This window comes from Acanthochromis polyacanthus, chromosome 8 (genome assembly GCF_021347895.1).
Source record: "Acanthochromis polyacanthus isolate Apoly-LR-REF ecotype Palm Island chromosome 8, KAUST_Apoly_ChrSc, whole genome shotgun sequence".
In the NCBI taxonomy this organism is placed as follows: domain Eukaryota; kingdom Metazoa; phylum Chordata; class Actinopteri; family Pomacentridae; genus Acanthochromis; species Acanthochromis polyacanthus.
The window spans coordinates 13274191-13290866 of record NC_067120.1 but is presented as its reverse complement, the minus strand read 5'-3'; the positions used below and the strand labels follow the sequence as shown (position 1 = coordinate 13290866).

General features: G+C 39.9%; 1 protein-coding gene across 1 annotated transcript; it reads left to right on the top strand.

The window, feature by feature from the left end:
• The first annotated feature begins 7570 nt into the window (after window positions 1–7570).
• LOC110945649 (mucin-2-like) lies at window positions 7571–16207 on the top strand. The gene is given in 13 exon segments (XM_051952078.1): window positions 7571–7649; window positions 10622–10683; window positions 10685–10733; window positions 10883–11138; window positions 11222–11336; window positions 11629–11719; window positions 11869–11996; window positions 12097–12313; window positions 12447–12572; window positions 12664–12778; window positions 15621–15771; window positions 15880–15993; window positions 16076–16207. Coding segments are annotated over 13 exon segments (1635 nt in total).
• The last annotated feature ends 469 nt before the right edge of the window (window positions 16208–16676 follow it).

The following is a 16676-nucleotide window of genomic DNA, read 5'->3' as shown; positions in this document are numbered from 1 at the left end:
CACTCCACCCCCCCACCCACCCCGCAATCCGAGTGAGGACAAAGCGGTGTATAGAGAATGGATATTAGCAAACTTCAGTAGAAATTTCAGGCAGAATTGACTGCAGTGTATAGGGCTACGGTGCCACTTGGAGACTGCACATCCCGAACACAGAGAAAAGCCAGTTGATTTCTTCAGAAAGAAACTACTCGACTGTCGTGAACAAGTGAACAGAGTTGCTCAGTGTAAAAAGCCGTAACTATTGCCGAGGAATTAATACTTCTTTCTGCTATTGACATGTTTCAACCATGATTGATGAATCAGCAGCAAACAAACTAAAGGCAATTCCTCTGTCAAACAATACTATCGGGAGGCGCATTTATGACATCTCAAAAGACATAGAGAAGCAGCTCAATGATAAGATGACAGACAATCGTTTTGCCCTGCAGGTGGATGAAGCGACTGATAGTAACAAAGACTGTTTATTGATAACATACGTCACATTCATTGATGCCGATGATTTGCTCTTCTGCAAACGTGTAACTAACAGAACCACTACACGGGAATTATTCAAAATCATTGACACTTATTTGAAAGAGGCTGATCTGAAATGGGAGGACTATGTGGGGATCTGCACTGATGGGGCTCAGGCTATGTCTGGGAAACGAGGAGGGCTGCAAGCGCTCCTCAGGTGCGTCTCCACCAATGTGCAGTGGACACACTGTCAGGATTGGTGGGAGTGGAGAACCCAGGTGCAGACAAAGACAAAAACTGAAGGTATAATTAAAGGATTTATTTTCGCAGAACCAAAACCATTAACAACAAAAAGCAAGACTCTGTGGATAAAACTAAAAGGAGAACAGGGGAACTCAGGAGGAAGACTAACCAAGACAAAGACCACAGGAAGACTAACAGAGGAGACAAAAACTAAACTAGGCACGGACAACGGCTAGACTAAAAGGGAGACAAAGCTAAACGAGACAAAGGCTACAGGAACACAAAGACTACAGCAGGAGAACAAACAACTAACTAAAGAACAAAACTAGGATCTTACAAATAACGAGTCCAATGGGGTAATCCGGAGAGGGGATGAAAGATGACGAAATCCAATAACTGAAAGTCCAGCGGAGGAGGGTCGTGAAGAATAACTGCATGTATTGTCCAACTATGCACCAGCAAAGACTGAAGGGAAATGGCAGAGCTTAAGTAAGGGAAGGGGACCAGGTGAATTGAGTGGAGCTGATTGCAACAGGTGAGGGTGATGAGCTAATGAGACAGAGCCAGGGGACGAGCAAGTGGAAAAGGGACAGGGTGAAAACACAGCCAGAGGGAGACAGAGACAAGCCAAAAAACACACTAAAGGCAACAACAAAAATGCACACAGACAAGCAACAAACAGAAGGAACAAAACAGGCCGCAAGAGGGCCGAATCCTGACACACACTGTATGATACATGGAGAGGCGCTGGCGTCTAAACAGCCGGGTCCCGAGCTGAACGACGTAATGACAGACATCATTGCCACAGTGAACTACATCAAAACAAGACCCGTCAAAGCCCGGATTTTTGCAGCTCTCTGCGAGGAAATGGGATCCGATCATACAGCTGTTTTGTTTCACAGTGAGTCCCGATGGTTGTCATGTGGGAAGGTTCTTTCCAGGGTGTTTGAATTGCGCGATGAAATCAGAATCTTTTTGGAGGAGGAAGGTAAAGAACTTGCTCACAAGTTTAGCAATAACAACTTCCTCATGAAACTTGCATACCTCAGTGACATGTTTCAGAAACTCAATGAACCAAATCTCCAGATGCAGGGCACTAAAACACATCTTCCACAGCTGACAGATAAAATCACATCATTTACAAGAAAACTGGAGATGTGGGAGAAACGAGTGAAAGAAGGGAATATAGACTCATTTGAGAGCCTGAAATCATTCATTGAGGACAACAAGCTGCAGAACCCATTCATGCCATGCATGATAAGCCACATCTCTGCCCTACAGAAACAGTTTCTGAGGTATTTCCCAGTGGAGAATCCTACTGAATATGACTGGATCCGTGACCCCTTCAGTTCAGCACCAGCAGCTGACTTCAGTGCTGCAGAAGAGGAACAGTTCATGGATGTCACCTCTGATTCAACAATGAGACTGCACTTTAACTCGAAGACTTTGGCTGCATTTTGGATTGGAGTAGAAAAGGACTACTAACTGCTGGGCAGGAGAGCCCTGACCACATTTCTTCCTTTTGCCACATCTTACCTGTGTGAGATAGGTTTCTCTGCAGTTGCCTCAATCAAGACAAAATACAGATCAAAGCTGGACATTGAAAATGAGCTAAGAGTGGCGGACTCACAGCTGCAGCCTTGATTTGAGAAAATCTGCTGCACAAAGCAAGCCCACATCAGACACTGAAAGGATTGTGGGACTTGAAGTGTGACTAGAAATGTTGTTTTTGCAGAGAATATTTGCAAGTTTTTGTTTATTACTAGAGTATTGTTAACATACCATTTTTGTGTAGAGACTAAATTCTGAGTCTTGAAAGGAATTAATACTGATAGTAAAAATATGAGATTCATGTTCCAAAGTCACTGCTTTCATTCCAGTGACTTTTTTTTTTTTTAGGAAGATGTCACACTTTTGCGGTTTTCTCTGTTAAGTTCAAATACAAAATTGAGATATTTTTGCTGCTAAGTCACTTTTAATGCTTCAGCTCTTAAAAATGATGTGTTCCTTTTAAGAGTTTTCAGTAAGATGTCACAAACTAAACTTCATATATATTCTACAGGAGTTTGCAAGCAAAAAATGTGTCTGTGAGTGTGTTGACGTGGCTGCATACAGGTAGGGGGGGCCCGAAAATATTTTTTTCTTCCAAAGGGGGCCCTGCAGAAACAGTTTGGGAACCGCTGCTGTAAACCAACTTTACCTTAAAGCCTGTTATGAGCCTATTAATATATCCTTCCAGTAGGTGGCACACTTTTGCTACAAAACAGTAAGAGAGAGGTGGGAATAACACTTACACACTAATCATTAACAGTTAATATTAAACACAAAATAATGCTTAAATGTTCAAATCTTAATACCATCAATGTGATCATTCAATATATGGTACAGAGATAAGTACATTGAAGCACATTTCATTCTCTTTTATCTGAGCGCTGCTGAAACTGTCTTCACACAAATAACTAGTGACTCAGGAGGCACTTTTGGTTTCTTTTTAAATGAAGACAAGCCCTCACCACATCATCTGTCTGATCCAATGCTCTGTTTCCTGCCTCTCTTATGGACTCTGTGCTTAGTCAGGGTGAGGAATCTGTATGATTCCTCCTGAATTTTAGCATCTGGATTAGCATTTTCTTGAGCTAATTTCCATAGGTACTTGCATGCGCAGAATTTTGCCAAAATCATGCTTTTCACCAGACTGCACAGCTGCTCAGTGGTTAGCGCTGTCGCCTTGCAGCTAGAAGGCCCCCAGTTCATGTTCCTACTTGGGATCTTTCTGCATGGACTTTGTATGTTCTTCCTGTGCATGCATGGGTTTTCCCCGGTTACTCTGACTTCCTGATTCACACCTGATTCTAAATTGTCCATCAGTTGTTTGTCTCTATGTGTAGCCCTGTGATAGACTGCTGTCTAGGGTGTCTCTTGCTTTCACCCTAAGTCAGCTGGGATAGGCTCCAACCCGCGACCCTCTTCAAATGTTCGGGTTTTTTATCTTGCCTAGCTTGAGCACGTCACAGACCAGTGTATTTATCATTCATGTTGAATGGTTCCTTTGGAAACACGCTCTGAGAGGCGGAGTTTGAGCCGAACCCCGGAACGCTCCACACTCACTCACTCCTCGCAGGCTGACAGGCAGGTAGGCACACTGCGAGAGAACACTCGAACCGAAAGAAAATGTCAAAACGCAAATGTCATTTCACTGATGAAATGCGAAAAAAGTACCTCTGTTTTTGTCCGGGTCGTGTCAAATGGGAGGAAGAATGTACAGTCTGCAAAGCTGGGACTTATGTCTCTGTAGCTAATAAGAGAAGGAAAAAGAAGGAAAAAAAGGACTGTTGACTTGAGGCATTATTTCTATATTTTTTTCATTTGCCATTAGACACATTATTTTGAAGAATGGGCTAACTGAGCACTGAAGAATAGGCTACCTCTCTTTTTTCTTTTTGTTTAATATTTTGAGGCATTATTTCTATTTTTACATAATTGATAATTGGGAGGTTATTTTGAAGAATGGTACTCTACCTCACTTTTCCTAACTAAGGTGTAAGTGTCAGACTAAAGAGAGATGATTATTTCTTATTTTGTTAAACATCTGAATACGTGTTCCTACACAACTTGAGTCAATAACTATTAAAGAGTAGAGCATGCCATATTTGTATGTGACTGACTATATTGTTTAGGAGAATTGCTTTAAATTAATAAATATTTATAAAGCAACTGTTTGTGAGTGTTTTGGGCTATTTTTCTGTATATCCAGGTAAAGTGTTCTTTTCTGGGGAATTCAGAATACCTGTTTAACTGAGTTTGAAGCACAGAAAGCCCCCTGACCCATGGAAAACAAATTTTTCGCGTGCGAGCTGGAAGTGTGTCCTCTTTTCAGAGAAACAGAATATGGTCACCCTATCTTAAAGTCACTACTGCTGGTGGTATGATCATGTAGCCTGTGTGCCATCCCAGTATGTTTAGCTGTTTTTTTTAGTTTTATAAAGTTCGTTCACTCTGTGTTTGATCTGGGCTTCTTGGGACCAAAAGGAAATTACAAAATTATTTTTGCATGTTCTCAAATAACCTCGCAAATGGAAGCTCCTCCAAGAGCAAACATGACTTTGGACAAATTCCCACATGTAGATAGCGGTATGATGAGGAAAGAAGCTTCATTTCTCAGTAGCAGGAAGCGATGTGTTTATTCAGGGAGTATAGAGTTTTCACTGAATTGACCAGAGACACTTTTGGACAGAGACAGGACTGTGTAAGATGTTATCAATGTTGATATAGCACTATTTAACTTTCAACACCTGTTATCATTGCACAAACGCATTGACATGACTGTCACTGAGGCAGTTCAAACAGTAGTCTGTCAGAATACAACACAAGCTTTTCCATAGAAATGTGACAAAGCCACACAAGAAAATGATAAAATACATGAATACATTTTCCCCAATACATTTCCATACTCCACTAGTAAAAAACAAACAAACTGCAATATAAGCTTATACTACAAATGTATAGCATCTAGTCCAAACCTCTGTTATGTGTTTGAATATATTTTATGCAACATTTAAGTAGGCTTTTAAGTTTTTATGTAACAGCTAGTACTGAGTTATGATTCTTCTTCTATTTTTGTGTATCTCATACTTCACCATGTCTGCTCAAGCATCAAGGCAACCTGAATAAACACAAACACACAATTCTAAAGATAATTATTCTTACTAAAGCTGAAAAGGTTATCCAGTACCTCAACGACCAATGTGACAAAGTAACCGACAGAGTTCAGGCCCGGATTTTGCAAAGACCACTCCAAAACCTTAATTTATTTGACTTTTAGCAAATCAGACGTAGACATTTCTCATGCTTTTAGATCATTGTTTAACTGCATAACCTAATAAGGCCTGAGCTACAAATTACAGACTGATGAACTGATGGTTTTCTTCAGGAGTCCAAAGATGTGCTGAGGTTAATTGATTATTCTAAATTTGCCCGCAAGTGTGATTGTTTGTCCTGTTTTAAGTTACTGTATTATTTTTAAGTTATTCTCTTGTTTTTCACTTTGAAGCACTTTCTCACCCTTTGGGATGTTGTAAAGGGCTATAGATATAAACTTTGATTTTCCATCATTTTCCATGTTTCCCTCAATTATAGCAAGTTGCCCCAGAGCAGCAAAGCATGCCCACAACATGACAATGCCACCTCCATGCATGACTGTAGGTATAACTTTCTGATATGTTACAACCCTCCATCCATCCCTCCATTCTCTATACACCGCTTTATCCTCACTAGGGTGATAAGGGGGGATGGAGTCTATCCCAGCTGACTTAGGACGAAGACAGGAGACACCTTGGACAGGTCACCAGTCTATCACAGGGCTACACATAGGCTGTGCAGCCCGTGTCACAACCAACTCAGTCAAAATATAGGAGTAGATAAGCATATTTTGCCCACCGTGTGCACAAATAACCTCAGAAACATGTTTGAGAATTTCGGAAAGAGCCTCTGCACACACAAACACACATTTCCAGCTAAATTTTTCAGTATCAACATGATGCCTTTCTGTTTGCTATGTGTCAGTCCAGTGATTTCTGTTGGCTCTACAGTATGAAAAGAAAAGACTAAGTGGGCTGTCACAACACACAGTGTCTACTTTGACAGATTTTGTTGAAAGGTTTGTTGACAAAGTTAACATTACATTAGTTCTGATTACACTAGCAGCCAACGTTAGTTGTAGCAAGCACAGTAATGACTAGTATGCATGGCCACATCCGTCTATCAGTCTGGTGTGCAGGTGTTAAATTAACATAAAAGTTCAAATTTGCAAAAAGAAATCTTAGAAATGTCAAATTTACAAAGAAAATGGTGCAAGTAACTACAGTCCCTGACAAAAGTCCTGTCGCATAAGGACATAGTAATTTAAAATGGCTTGTAACTTAATTTCTAATCAGTCAGTTGTTACAAAAAATGCTTCATTTTAATGTCAAGAGATTTCACATTAATAAATGGGTGCAAAATGAAACAATCAAAAAGTGTCCTGATATTCACAGCTTGGTAAAGCCCAGAACATCTGTTTTTGCAAGGACAAAAGTCTTGTTCTGTCTTTAAATGATTCGACCAATCACAGATTAGAGCTTCACCTGTTATAAATACTGTAATGAACACATTCCCAGGTGTGTATAGAAAGAACCCCAGCACACCAGACCCTCATGTGAAGTACAACCTGACCTCTGACAACATGCCAAAGATTCAACCACAGACCAAAGTGCTGATCATCAAGAGCCTGAAGACCAAGTTTGCTGCTGAGGTGGCAGACATGTTTAATGTATTCAACCGTCAAATGGAGAGGATAAGAACAAGATTTTAAGAAACTGATGACGTTCATGACAAGCCCAGGTCAGGCAGACCCCACAAGACAACTGTTAGAGAAGACCGTTTGTTGGTTTGACAGTCCAAGGTCAGCCCCCTTTCAGCAGCAGCAGAGCTACACATAAACTGGTCACCAGAAATCCCTGTATCCACAAGAACAGTTTGTCGAACTCTCTCACGTGGTGGTCTCCATGGCCGAATTAGTGCACAGAAACCAGCACTGAACAGAAGACAGCAGAAGGATGACACTCCTTCTTATACTGCAACATTAATGTTTTACCAAAGATTAACATCAACACAGATGATTTGTGACATAGACAGACAAGGATGAAGAGATGTTGACAGCATCCTATTCATGGGTGTGATCTTCCATAGAATCCAAAACCACAAAGCTTGACGTGCAGAATGGATCTGTCACCCCTCCTAAACTGCAAACATCCAGTGAAGTATAATAACATGACCTTGGCAGTGTGGTTGCAGTTGCCTCCAGTAACCCCATCAGGACAGGCACGACCCAGCGACCATGAGAGGAGTCAGGATGCTGCTTGAATGGGTGATACCATGGCTCACCCTCAGCCTCGGACTATCAGCAGCCACCAACGGTATGTAAACCAATGGGACAGAATGTGAGCTAAGATGAAATTTTATTCAACCGTATAACCCTGCAGTGTCTGTTAGGTATAAAAGGTCACATCCTGTGAAGAACAACTGATCAAATGTAGAAGGTTCTTCTATTTGTTTCTTGTGCGTACTGGATGATAGAAATGTAAACACAATCTTCTTTTGTCTGACTATAATAATGTGCAGTTATGATAGCCCCTTGACTTCTCTTGTCGTCAATTCGCATCATACCATTTTCATTCAGACTGCAGCCGAGATAGCGTATCCATTCCTCCAATTCTGGTTTACACATATTCAATACGTTCCACGGAACCTTTTGCAAGCACTGGTTCCTCGTAGGACCGGTCGGAGTGGAACCTAATTATTATATATCTGCTCTATGTGTAATAGACAAATTAACAATCTCCACTTATTTTAGCATCAGCTGGAAAGCAAAACACACATTGTTCTTAAATTTAATTGTAAATAAATTCAGATATGAAGGGGATATAAACGTTTTTTTCTTTATTCAGTTACAGTTCAGACAGTGACCAAAATACCAGTAGTTACAGGTGGTAATTAGTTTTGTTCAAGGATAAAATAAAACTAAACCAAAAACAATTTACACTACAAACTACTTTGTCAGGAAAATTTTTGCTCTACGAACTAGAGCTGAGACCCTCTCACAAAGGCCAGTTGTGCAGCAACTACATCCTGGCACACCAGTGTAAAGGCAGCTATGACAATTTTTGGCCTGTAGCTTGTGAAGTGGTGTTTGTTCCCTGTTTTGTATAGAGGTATTGCCCTTGCTATTTTCATTTTGTTTGAAAATAAACCCATTCGGAATGATAAGTTACAGATGTATGTCATATCAATGTCATTCACATCAGAAGACTTATTGCTTTTACATTCCTTGACTATGTTCAGAATTTCTTTCTCATCCACTGCTTTGAGAAATTGAGCTGGGATATTCTTCTAGCAGCCTGTCTAGTTTTTCTCCAGGTGTTGGGATTCTTTCTTCTAAGTCAGGTCAAACATTTTCAAAGAAATTGTTGAATTGGTTAGCTATGTCCTCCACATTATAATGCTCATTATCCTTGTCAATGAAATACCTAAGATAACTTGTTTTTCTAACACTATTTCTCATAATACTGTTCAGTATATTCCGTATTCCCTTATTATTGTTTTTATCTTTAAGTATTTTCCTGTAATATTCTTTTGTACTTTTCCTTATAATATGAGCTTATTTTTATATTTTTTTATATTTTTCTCTGCCTCTTTAGTTCTTTGTCTTATGAAATCCCTGTAGAGTGTGTTTTTCTTTTTTCAGACATTTTGTAGTTTCTTTGTGACCCATGGACAGTTAGTGTATTTAAAGTTTGTGGTATATTCTTTGATTGGGCAATGTTTGTCATATAGTGACCTAAATATTTCCAGGAGTATTTATTATGCACTAAAAGCATCTCTTTCTTGGTATATCACACCCCAGTTCTGTGCCAGTAGGTCATACATTAGTGCATTGATGGATTCTTCTGACCTGACTCGTCTGTATTGAATTTGTTTGTTTGGCTTATTATTCCTGAAAATGTTATCATATACTGTGTGTAAGAGCCAGTTAATGGGAAATTCATATAGAATAATAATTTAGATTGAAAATGTTTAAAATATGCTTAATTTCATTTTAAGGAATTCATGATGATTGTTATATTTCATAGAATGCATAACTTAGTTAATATAAAAAGAGATTTGTACTGTGCAATGTAATTTTGGCTTCCACTATGTAATACATCATTTGATATTGCCTGCATGTATGTTACGATCAGATTGCAGCTGGAGATGATGGAAGCAACACAGTTTTTTGACCGTCTGTACTGAGCCTTTTAGTTTTTTCTGTAAATGTATTTTTTGAGTTCTTTAAGTAAACATCTTAAAAGAAGACTTGGTTTCAGTCGGGTGATTCAAATACTGGTTGTTAAACAAGCTGCAAAGGTGGTACAACGAACTTTGAAGACACAGAGTGCCACTACACTGTGAAAACAGGCAGGTGGTCACTGATATCATTTATTAATAGTTCGCTTACGGTGTTATCGTCAATGTCATTAGTTTTTATCTATTAGATTGGCACAATGGGACATAAATCTGCTGGGTTTGGTGATTTTTGGAAACAAGCTTAAATCGTACATTGTTTTGACAAATTCAGCTGTCATTTTATGATTATTATCGAAGTTTGAATACAGGCTTCGATAATAAGTGGTTAATTGATAATTTGTATATTGTTCATCAGTGTAGTAGTAGCTATTGCTGCTAAAGGTGGAGAACAAGTTATTGTCTGGGTCTATTTCATGACCCAAATTCTGTAAACTGTAATCGCTGTATGGAAATATTTTCAGTTCAGATTGGTCCTGTCCACTTTTTCCCTGAGTTGTGTGTTCATCATCTTCAGCTGTAGGCTGAGTTCTATCAGTGAGTGTCATATGTTCTTAATTGTTACATTATTGTCCAGCTCATGAGGATCATTGATATTTGTCCAGATCTATGATGCTTCTGACCACCAGCACTTCAGCTTCCTCAGATGTTCCATTTAAGTCCAAGTGTTCTGTATTTTATTCTGCTTCGGAGGGTAGCGTTTCTCTTCTGGCTATGTCTGCATTGTTTTTGAACTGGGCTGGAGAGTCCCTCGCTCGCATGGAGATTTTCCTCTTCATGTTGTCACTTCTACAGAATTTCAATTTGTCCTGCTCTGAAGGACCTGACAGTATTGACCTCAGAGCTCCAGTATGGGTCCAGTGTTGATGGTTGATCTAAGTCAAGGCTAAGCAGCGGCCTGGAGTTCTTACAACTGGCTTAGTTTTTGCACTTTGCTGGTGCTACTGTGTATGATTTCACACTGTTTTAGTGCAATGGCACTACAGTACAGTCGTACTGAATATCTTCAGCTCAGCTTAAAGGTCCGTCAAACTGTGTGTCACTAAAGCGTCACCAAAGCAGGTAATAGCCCACACTGGCAACAATAAGGTGGAGATCTGTGTGGTTTTGTTTCCTGGTTTTGTCCGTCACCAATGTCATCAAAGTCCAAGCCAGACTGGGTGAGACTCCGACTGTTTAGGGTGTTGTGAAATTTTTCTCTAAACTTTAATGGTGTAAATAAATTTGGCTGCTTAAGAGGATGAAAGATACTGTCTCAATATGAGTTTTTTTAGTGACTTAAACTTGCATCTGTATAAATGTTTTCCAGTCCACAACCATGTCAGCAGCATCTGCAGCACCTGGGGCAGAGAGCACTTCAAGACATTTGATGGTGATGTGTACCAGTTTCCTGGTATGTGTGAGTACAACCTGGTCTCTGACTGCCACGAGTCCTACCAGGAGTTCTCTGTGCACATGAAGAGGACAGAAAACGATGGAAACCTTACAATCAGTTACGTGGTGGTCACCATCAATGACCTGTCGTTCCACCTCAGTAAGGCTTCGGTCACAGAAAATGACGTGCCGTAAGTGAAAAAACAACATATACCCTGTGAAAGTAACAGATATTTGTGTTTTATAATTAAAAACATCTTCGCTTTCTTTCTAGTATCAATTTGCCATATTACAAGGCAGGAGTGCAAGTGGAGAAAAATGCAGTTTACATCAAGCTCCAGTCCAAAGTTGGCATCACTGTCATGTGGAACGGTGACGATGCAGTCATGGTAAAAACTATTATGATCATTCAGACTGCTTCATATTGTGTGTTTCCTGAATGCGCGATTGGAACACACATACAGATGCTGTCATATTTATGTATTTATTCATGTGGATGATATTTATATTAATTCCAAAGGATTCTTTGGACAAAAAACTTTGCAGAAGAAACAATATAATAATTATCAAAACCACCCGAATACTCATTTTACTTTAGAATACATTCATTATGTGTTGTATTTGCTTTTTGCATTCTTTAAGTGTACATGGTGTTATTATATTACTTTCTGTCCATTTTAGGTGGAACTTGATCATGAATATGCTAATCTTACTTGTGGACTTTGTGGAGACTTCAATGGTGTTTCAGTCTACGATGAGTTCGTTCATAATGGTATATCTGCTAATTCATTCTGTATTTATTCACGTAATCTGCTACATTTGGCTTGTCAAGCCACTTTTATTTGTTTAGCAAATTTAAAACAAGTTGATCTAAAGCAAATGTACATGTCTGAAAGTGTAAAAAAATGTAATCATATGCAGGTCGCAAAATCAGCCCCATTGAGTTTGGCAACAAACACAGAGTCCATCGTTCAAATGAAGATTGTGAGGACCCCTATGAAGAGGAGGATGAATCGCTGGAGTCTGTGTCTGAGTCATGCAAGAAGTTTGTGAGTTCAGTATCCAATTAACTAATATAGATGTAATGATATGTAGTACAGCAGAGTCACCTCTGTCATGTCTGCTACCCGACACTTTTGTCCTTTTCAGAAAACCATCTGTGAGGAGATGCTGCGTTCAGAGTCCTGGAGCTCCTGCACTACACTGATCAACCCTGCATCGTACATCCAGGCCTGTGTGCAGGATATGTGTGGCTGCACCAACAGCTCAGAAGACTTCTGTGTCTGCAACACACTTTCTGAGTTCTCCCGACAGTGTTCCCATGCAGGAGGAGAACCTCCCAGCTGGAGGACGCCTCAGTTCTGTGGTAACGTTTCCTGTTCTCCATCTGTTGGATTATCATCTTTGTGATTTAGACATTATGGGATGGAGAGAGAATTAAAGCACAGAAATTGCCTCATTTACAATAAAAGGTTGAGTTGTACCACGTATCTTCACAGCTAAACAGTGCCCGTTCAACATGGTTTATGAAGAGAGCGGTTCTCCTTGCATGGATACCTGCACACATCAAGACACAAGTTCACTGTGTGAGGACCACAAAATGGACGGCTGCTTCTGTCCTCCTGGTTAGTGATCTTCACATCTGAGTGCCTGTTTACATAAAACACTCATCATAGTTTCACTCATAATTACCTTCACATGAACTGTCCACTTCAGGAACTGTGTTTGATGATATTTCCATGAGGGGATGCATTGCTCAGTCTGAATGTCAGTGCAAGCACGGCAAAGTCTATAACTCTGGAGAGATTTGCCAACAGGACCGAGAGAAATGGTAGGTCGAATGTTTTATATTGTCCACTGTTTTATTATCTCCAAACTTCCATTTTTATCCAAAGTTTTAGAAAAAGTAGTTTCTACCCAGCTTTTATCATTTATGTGTCATAATGACATCTTTGAAAAATTTCGATCAGGTTTTAAAGCTCTTCACAGCACAGAAACTGCCCTCCTGCCCACTTCTAGCTGCTAACAGAGGAGAGAGCGCAATTTTAATTCTTTTAGACTGAAGTGCAGCCTTTGACACAGTAGACCACGCCATTTTAATCAACTGTCTTAGATCCTGGGTTGGGGTCAGAGATACTGCAATTGACTGATTTTGTTCTTATCTTTTAAACGGAATCTTTTAGGTCACCATAGATGAGCACTCCTCCTCAGATCCTATTGCTTGTGGTGTACCGCAAAGTTCAATTTTAGGCCCAGTTTTATTCTCTATTTATACGCTCCTGCTTGGTCAAATTATCACGTGTCACAATGTTTCTTTTTATTGCTACACAGACAACACACAAATATACCTCCCACTGCGACCTACTGTAAGCCCAGCATCTGTTTATAACTGTTATAACGATGTTATAAACTGTTGGATAGCACAAAACTAATTACAATCAAACAACTCCAAATCTGAAATCATACTGGTCAATCCTCCAAGTCCCCAAAACAGCCTCACCGTCAATGTCCTTGGTCCACTATCTACAAATTTAAAGCCTGTTTCCAGAAATCTTGGCGTCCTATTTGATTCTGACCTCAGTTTCATCAACAAAGTCATCCGATCCTGCTTCCTCCAGATAAGAACCTTTGCCAAAATCAAATCAGTCCTCCCTCAGTCAGACCTTGAAAAAAAATCATTCATGTCCTCATTTTTTCCCGTCTTGATTACTGCAACTCCCTTTTATCGGGTATTCCACAAAAATCCCTCTCCCGCCTCCAACTGGTCCCGAATGCAGCAGCTAGACTTCTGACTGCTTTTAACAGACGACATCACATTCCCCTGTTCTAGCACGTTAAAGTACGGCGGCCCGCGGGCGGGCCGTTTTTTATCGGTATACGCTTTTTTTAAAATAGAAGGACACTGCAAACACGATTATACAAACACTATACACACATAGAAAGCTGAGATTCTCATGAATCCGCCGGTATAAACCACTTTCAGATGTGATTACCACAGCGGGTAATATAAACACATTTATCCAACAAACAACAAGTCATGTAAACGTGCACAGCTCACCTGTCGACGCAGTTTGGACGCTCGTTTCTGGTCATAAAAGAAGATAATCCACAAAAACCGGCCAGAACCCAAGCTTAGCCATCCAGAGGAAACAATCCAGTATAATACTTTGGCCAAAACATGTCTCGAAATAGGTAAAAAATCCAGAAAACGATCGGCTCCGTGCGCGTGCACGCGGCGCGTGGTGGCGCTGTGCGTTTCATATTCACTGCATCTTTCTATTATAACTTTATCATACACGGTCCTATTCCCTTTGTTCGCGATTCAAAATGGATACTGAACGCTTCTCTTCCGCCTCAAACCGGACTTCAACCAATCAGGTGACTCGTTTCCGCCTACTTCGGCGATATAGCCAACCATGGCCCAGTCTGACAGATATCGATTACATCACTTGATTGACTTGTTTCTCAGCAAATCACGCCGGAGGAAACGTTAGATTGACAGGCCTGGTAGCCAATGAGCTTGCTGAATGGCTTGAATATAAATCCCGCCTCTGCCAGCGGCTTTATATGATATTTCATTCGTGAGCTCCGTGCTCCACCTGCTGTTTCTCTGTATTCCTCTCAATCTGTGTGTGTGATCGACACTGAAGCCTATCTGAAGTGATTTTTTGAGTTCTTTATGAGTTTTTGGAATGAAAATGAAGTGAAAATTGAGTGAAAATTAATTTATACCATTCTGTAGAGAGTGTGCACAGTGTATAAAGATTGTATCCAACATTGACAGGGGCGGAGCATATCAGTACAAATACATGTGTGAAACACTCATTTCTTGTAGTATTGCTCTGAAATTTTGACCTGAACTATGTAAGACCCCAGGCTTTTGCAATATTGTGTTTTCAAGCTCTTACAGTGCTGCCACACTGATTTTCAGGTGTTTTATTAGGGAAAAAATGTAGGCGAGAAAACAATTCATCCTAATTCAGTGTGTGCCAACATGAAATACTCTGTGCCAGTAGCACCTAGAGTAATTCTGACTGCACTGGGTGAAAATTCAGGTTGTCAGCTTTCAAATGAGACCCCAACCATGCATGTACTCCAAACAGTTCAAGAACAGCATTCAATTTACTTTCTGTAAATCTCAGTAGAAATTTCGGGCGGAAATTGCCCACCCCTTAAAGGGCTAGCTTCCCTACATTGGCTCCCTGTCCGTTTTAAAACTGATTTTAAGATATTACTGATCACTTTTAAAGCTTGCCAGGGCCTTGCCCCTGGCTATATTTTAGACATGCTAACCCCGTACGTCCCCTTGTGCAGCCTTAGCTCCTCGGGTGGGTCCCTCCTAGTAGTTTCAAAGTTAAGGCTTAAATGGTGACCAGGCCTTCTCCGTCAGGGCCCCTCAGCATTGAAACAACCTCCTTGTGGAGATAAAGCTTGCCTAATCAGTAGATTCTTTTAAATCACTTCTTAAAACTTTTATGGACTTCCCTTTCTGTGAAGTTCTCTTTTATTTCTCTTTTATCACTATATCCTACCTGTCAAAGCACTTTGTGAATGTTTTTCTGAAGGGTGCTATACAAATAAAGCTACATTATTGTTACTATCATTATAATGTAAGCAGAATGTAGTATTTGTAGTGTGGTGGTTTTTCATCAAAAATCATTTGGGTTTTTCAGTACATGCCTTGAGGGCCGATGGGCTTGTGAGAGTCTTCAAACTCCTGCTACGTGTGCCGTTGAAGAGGGTTCACATGTAACTACCTTTGATGGGAAAACTTACACCTTCCATGGAGAGTGTTACTACACTCTGGCCAAAGTGGAAAGCAAAGTGAGCGAGCTGTAGCTTAGTCCAGTTCAATGGCAGACAATACACAATCAAACGATGAAGTAAGTACTTTATTTTTCATTTATTGTATTCACACTATGCATATTTCAGGATGCTACAAGCCCAAAGTTTACCATCCTGGTCCAGCTGGTGCCTTGTGCAAACCAGGAGTTTGACACTTGTCTGAAGAATGTTAAAATCCTGCTAAACAATGACAAAAACAATGTAAGTTAAATAATGAAGTCATGATATTAATTCACGCTATTTCTGGAAACACAACACTAATGATTGATACTGTTTTATTCAGGTATTAACCTTCACTTCTGATGGCACAGTAAAGCAGAACATGCAGACCATCAGTTTGCCGTACCACACAGGTATGACCAACAAATGGAAACTGAATGAAATATACTACTGTGAGCTTTCATTTAGGCTGTGAGAACAGAAGATAAACTTACTAATTTGTCAATTCTCTTTATTCAAAGGAGACATCAATATATTCCATGCCTCATCCTTTCACATCATGCTTCAGACCAGTTTCGGGTTACAGATTCAGATCCAGCATGTGCCTCTCATGCAAGTCTATATCAGTCTGGAACAGAGCTACAGAGCAAAGACTCGTGGTAAGTTTTACATTTGGTTTAACATGAAGGAATATTCCATCTCAAATCATCTCTGATTTCCTTAAAACTTTTACTATGCATATTTAAATTGGTTGATGAAATTTTAGACTAATATGTCTTTTTTTTAAAACTGTCCACTTCAGACACGTTCAATGTTTTTTTTCCACACTGAAATTTGAGGCTAAGTTATCTCAGGAACTATTTCACTCTTTTTTGTCATTGTGCCATTTATTTGGAGTCTAACATACTTTACAGGTAGATCAAATAGTCTCTGATTATGTGGGA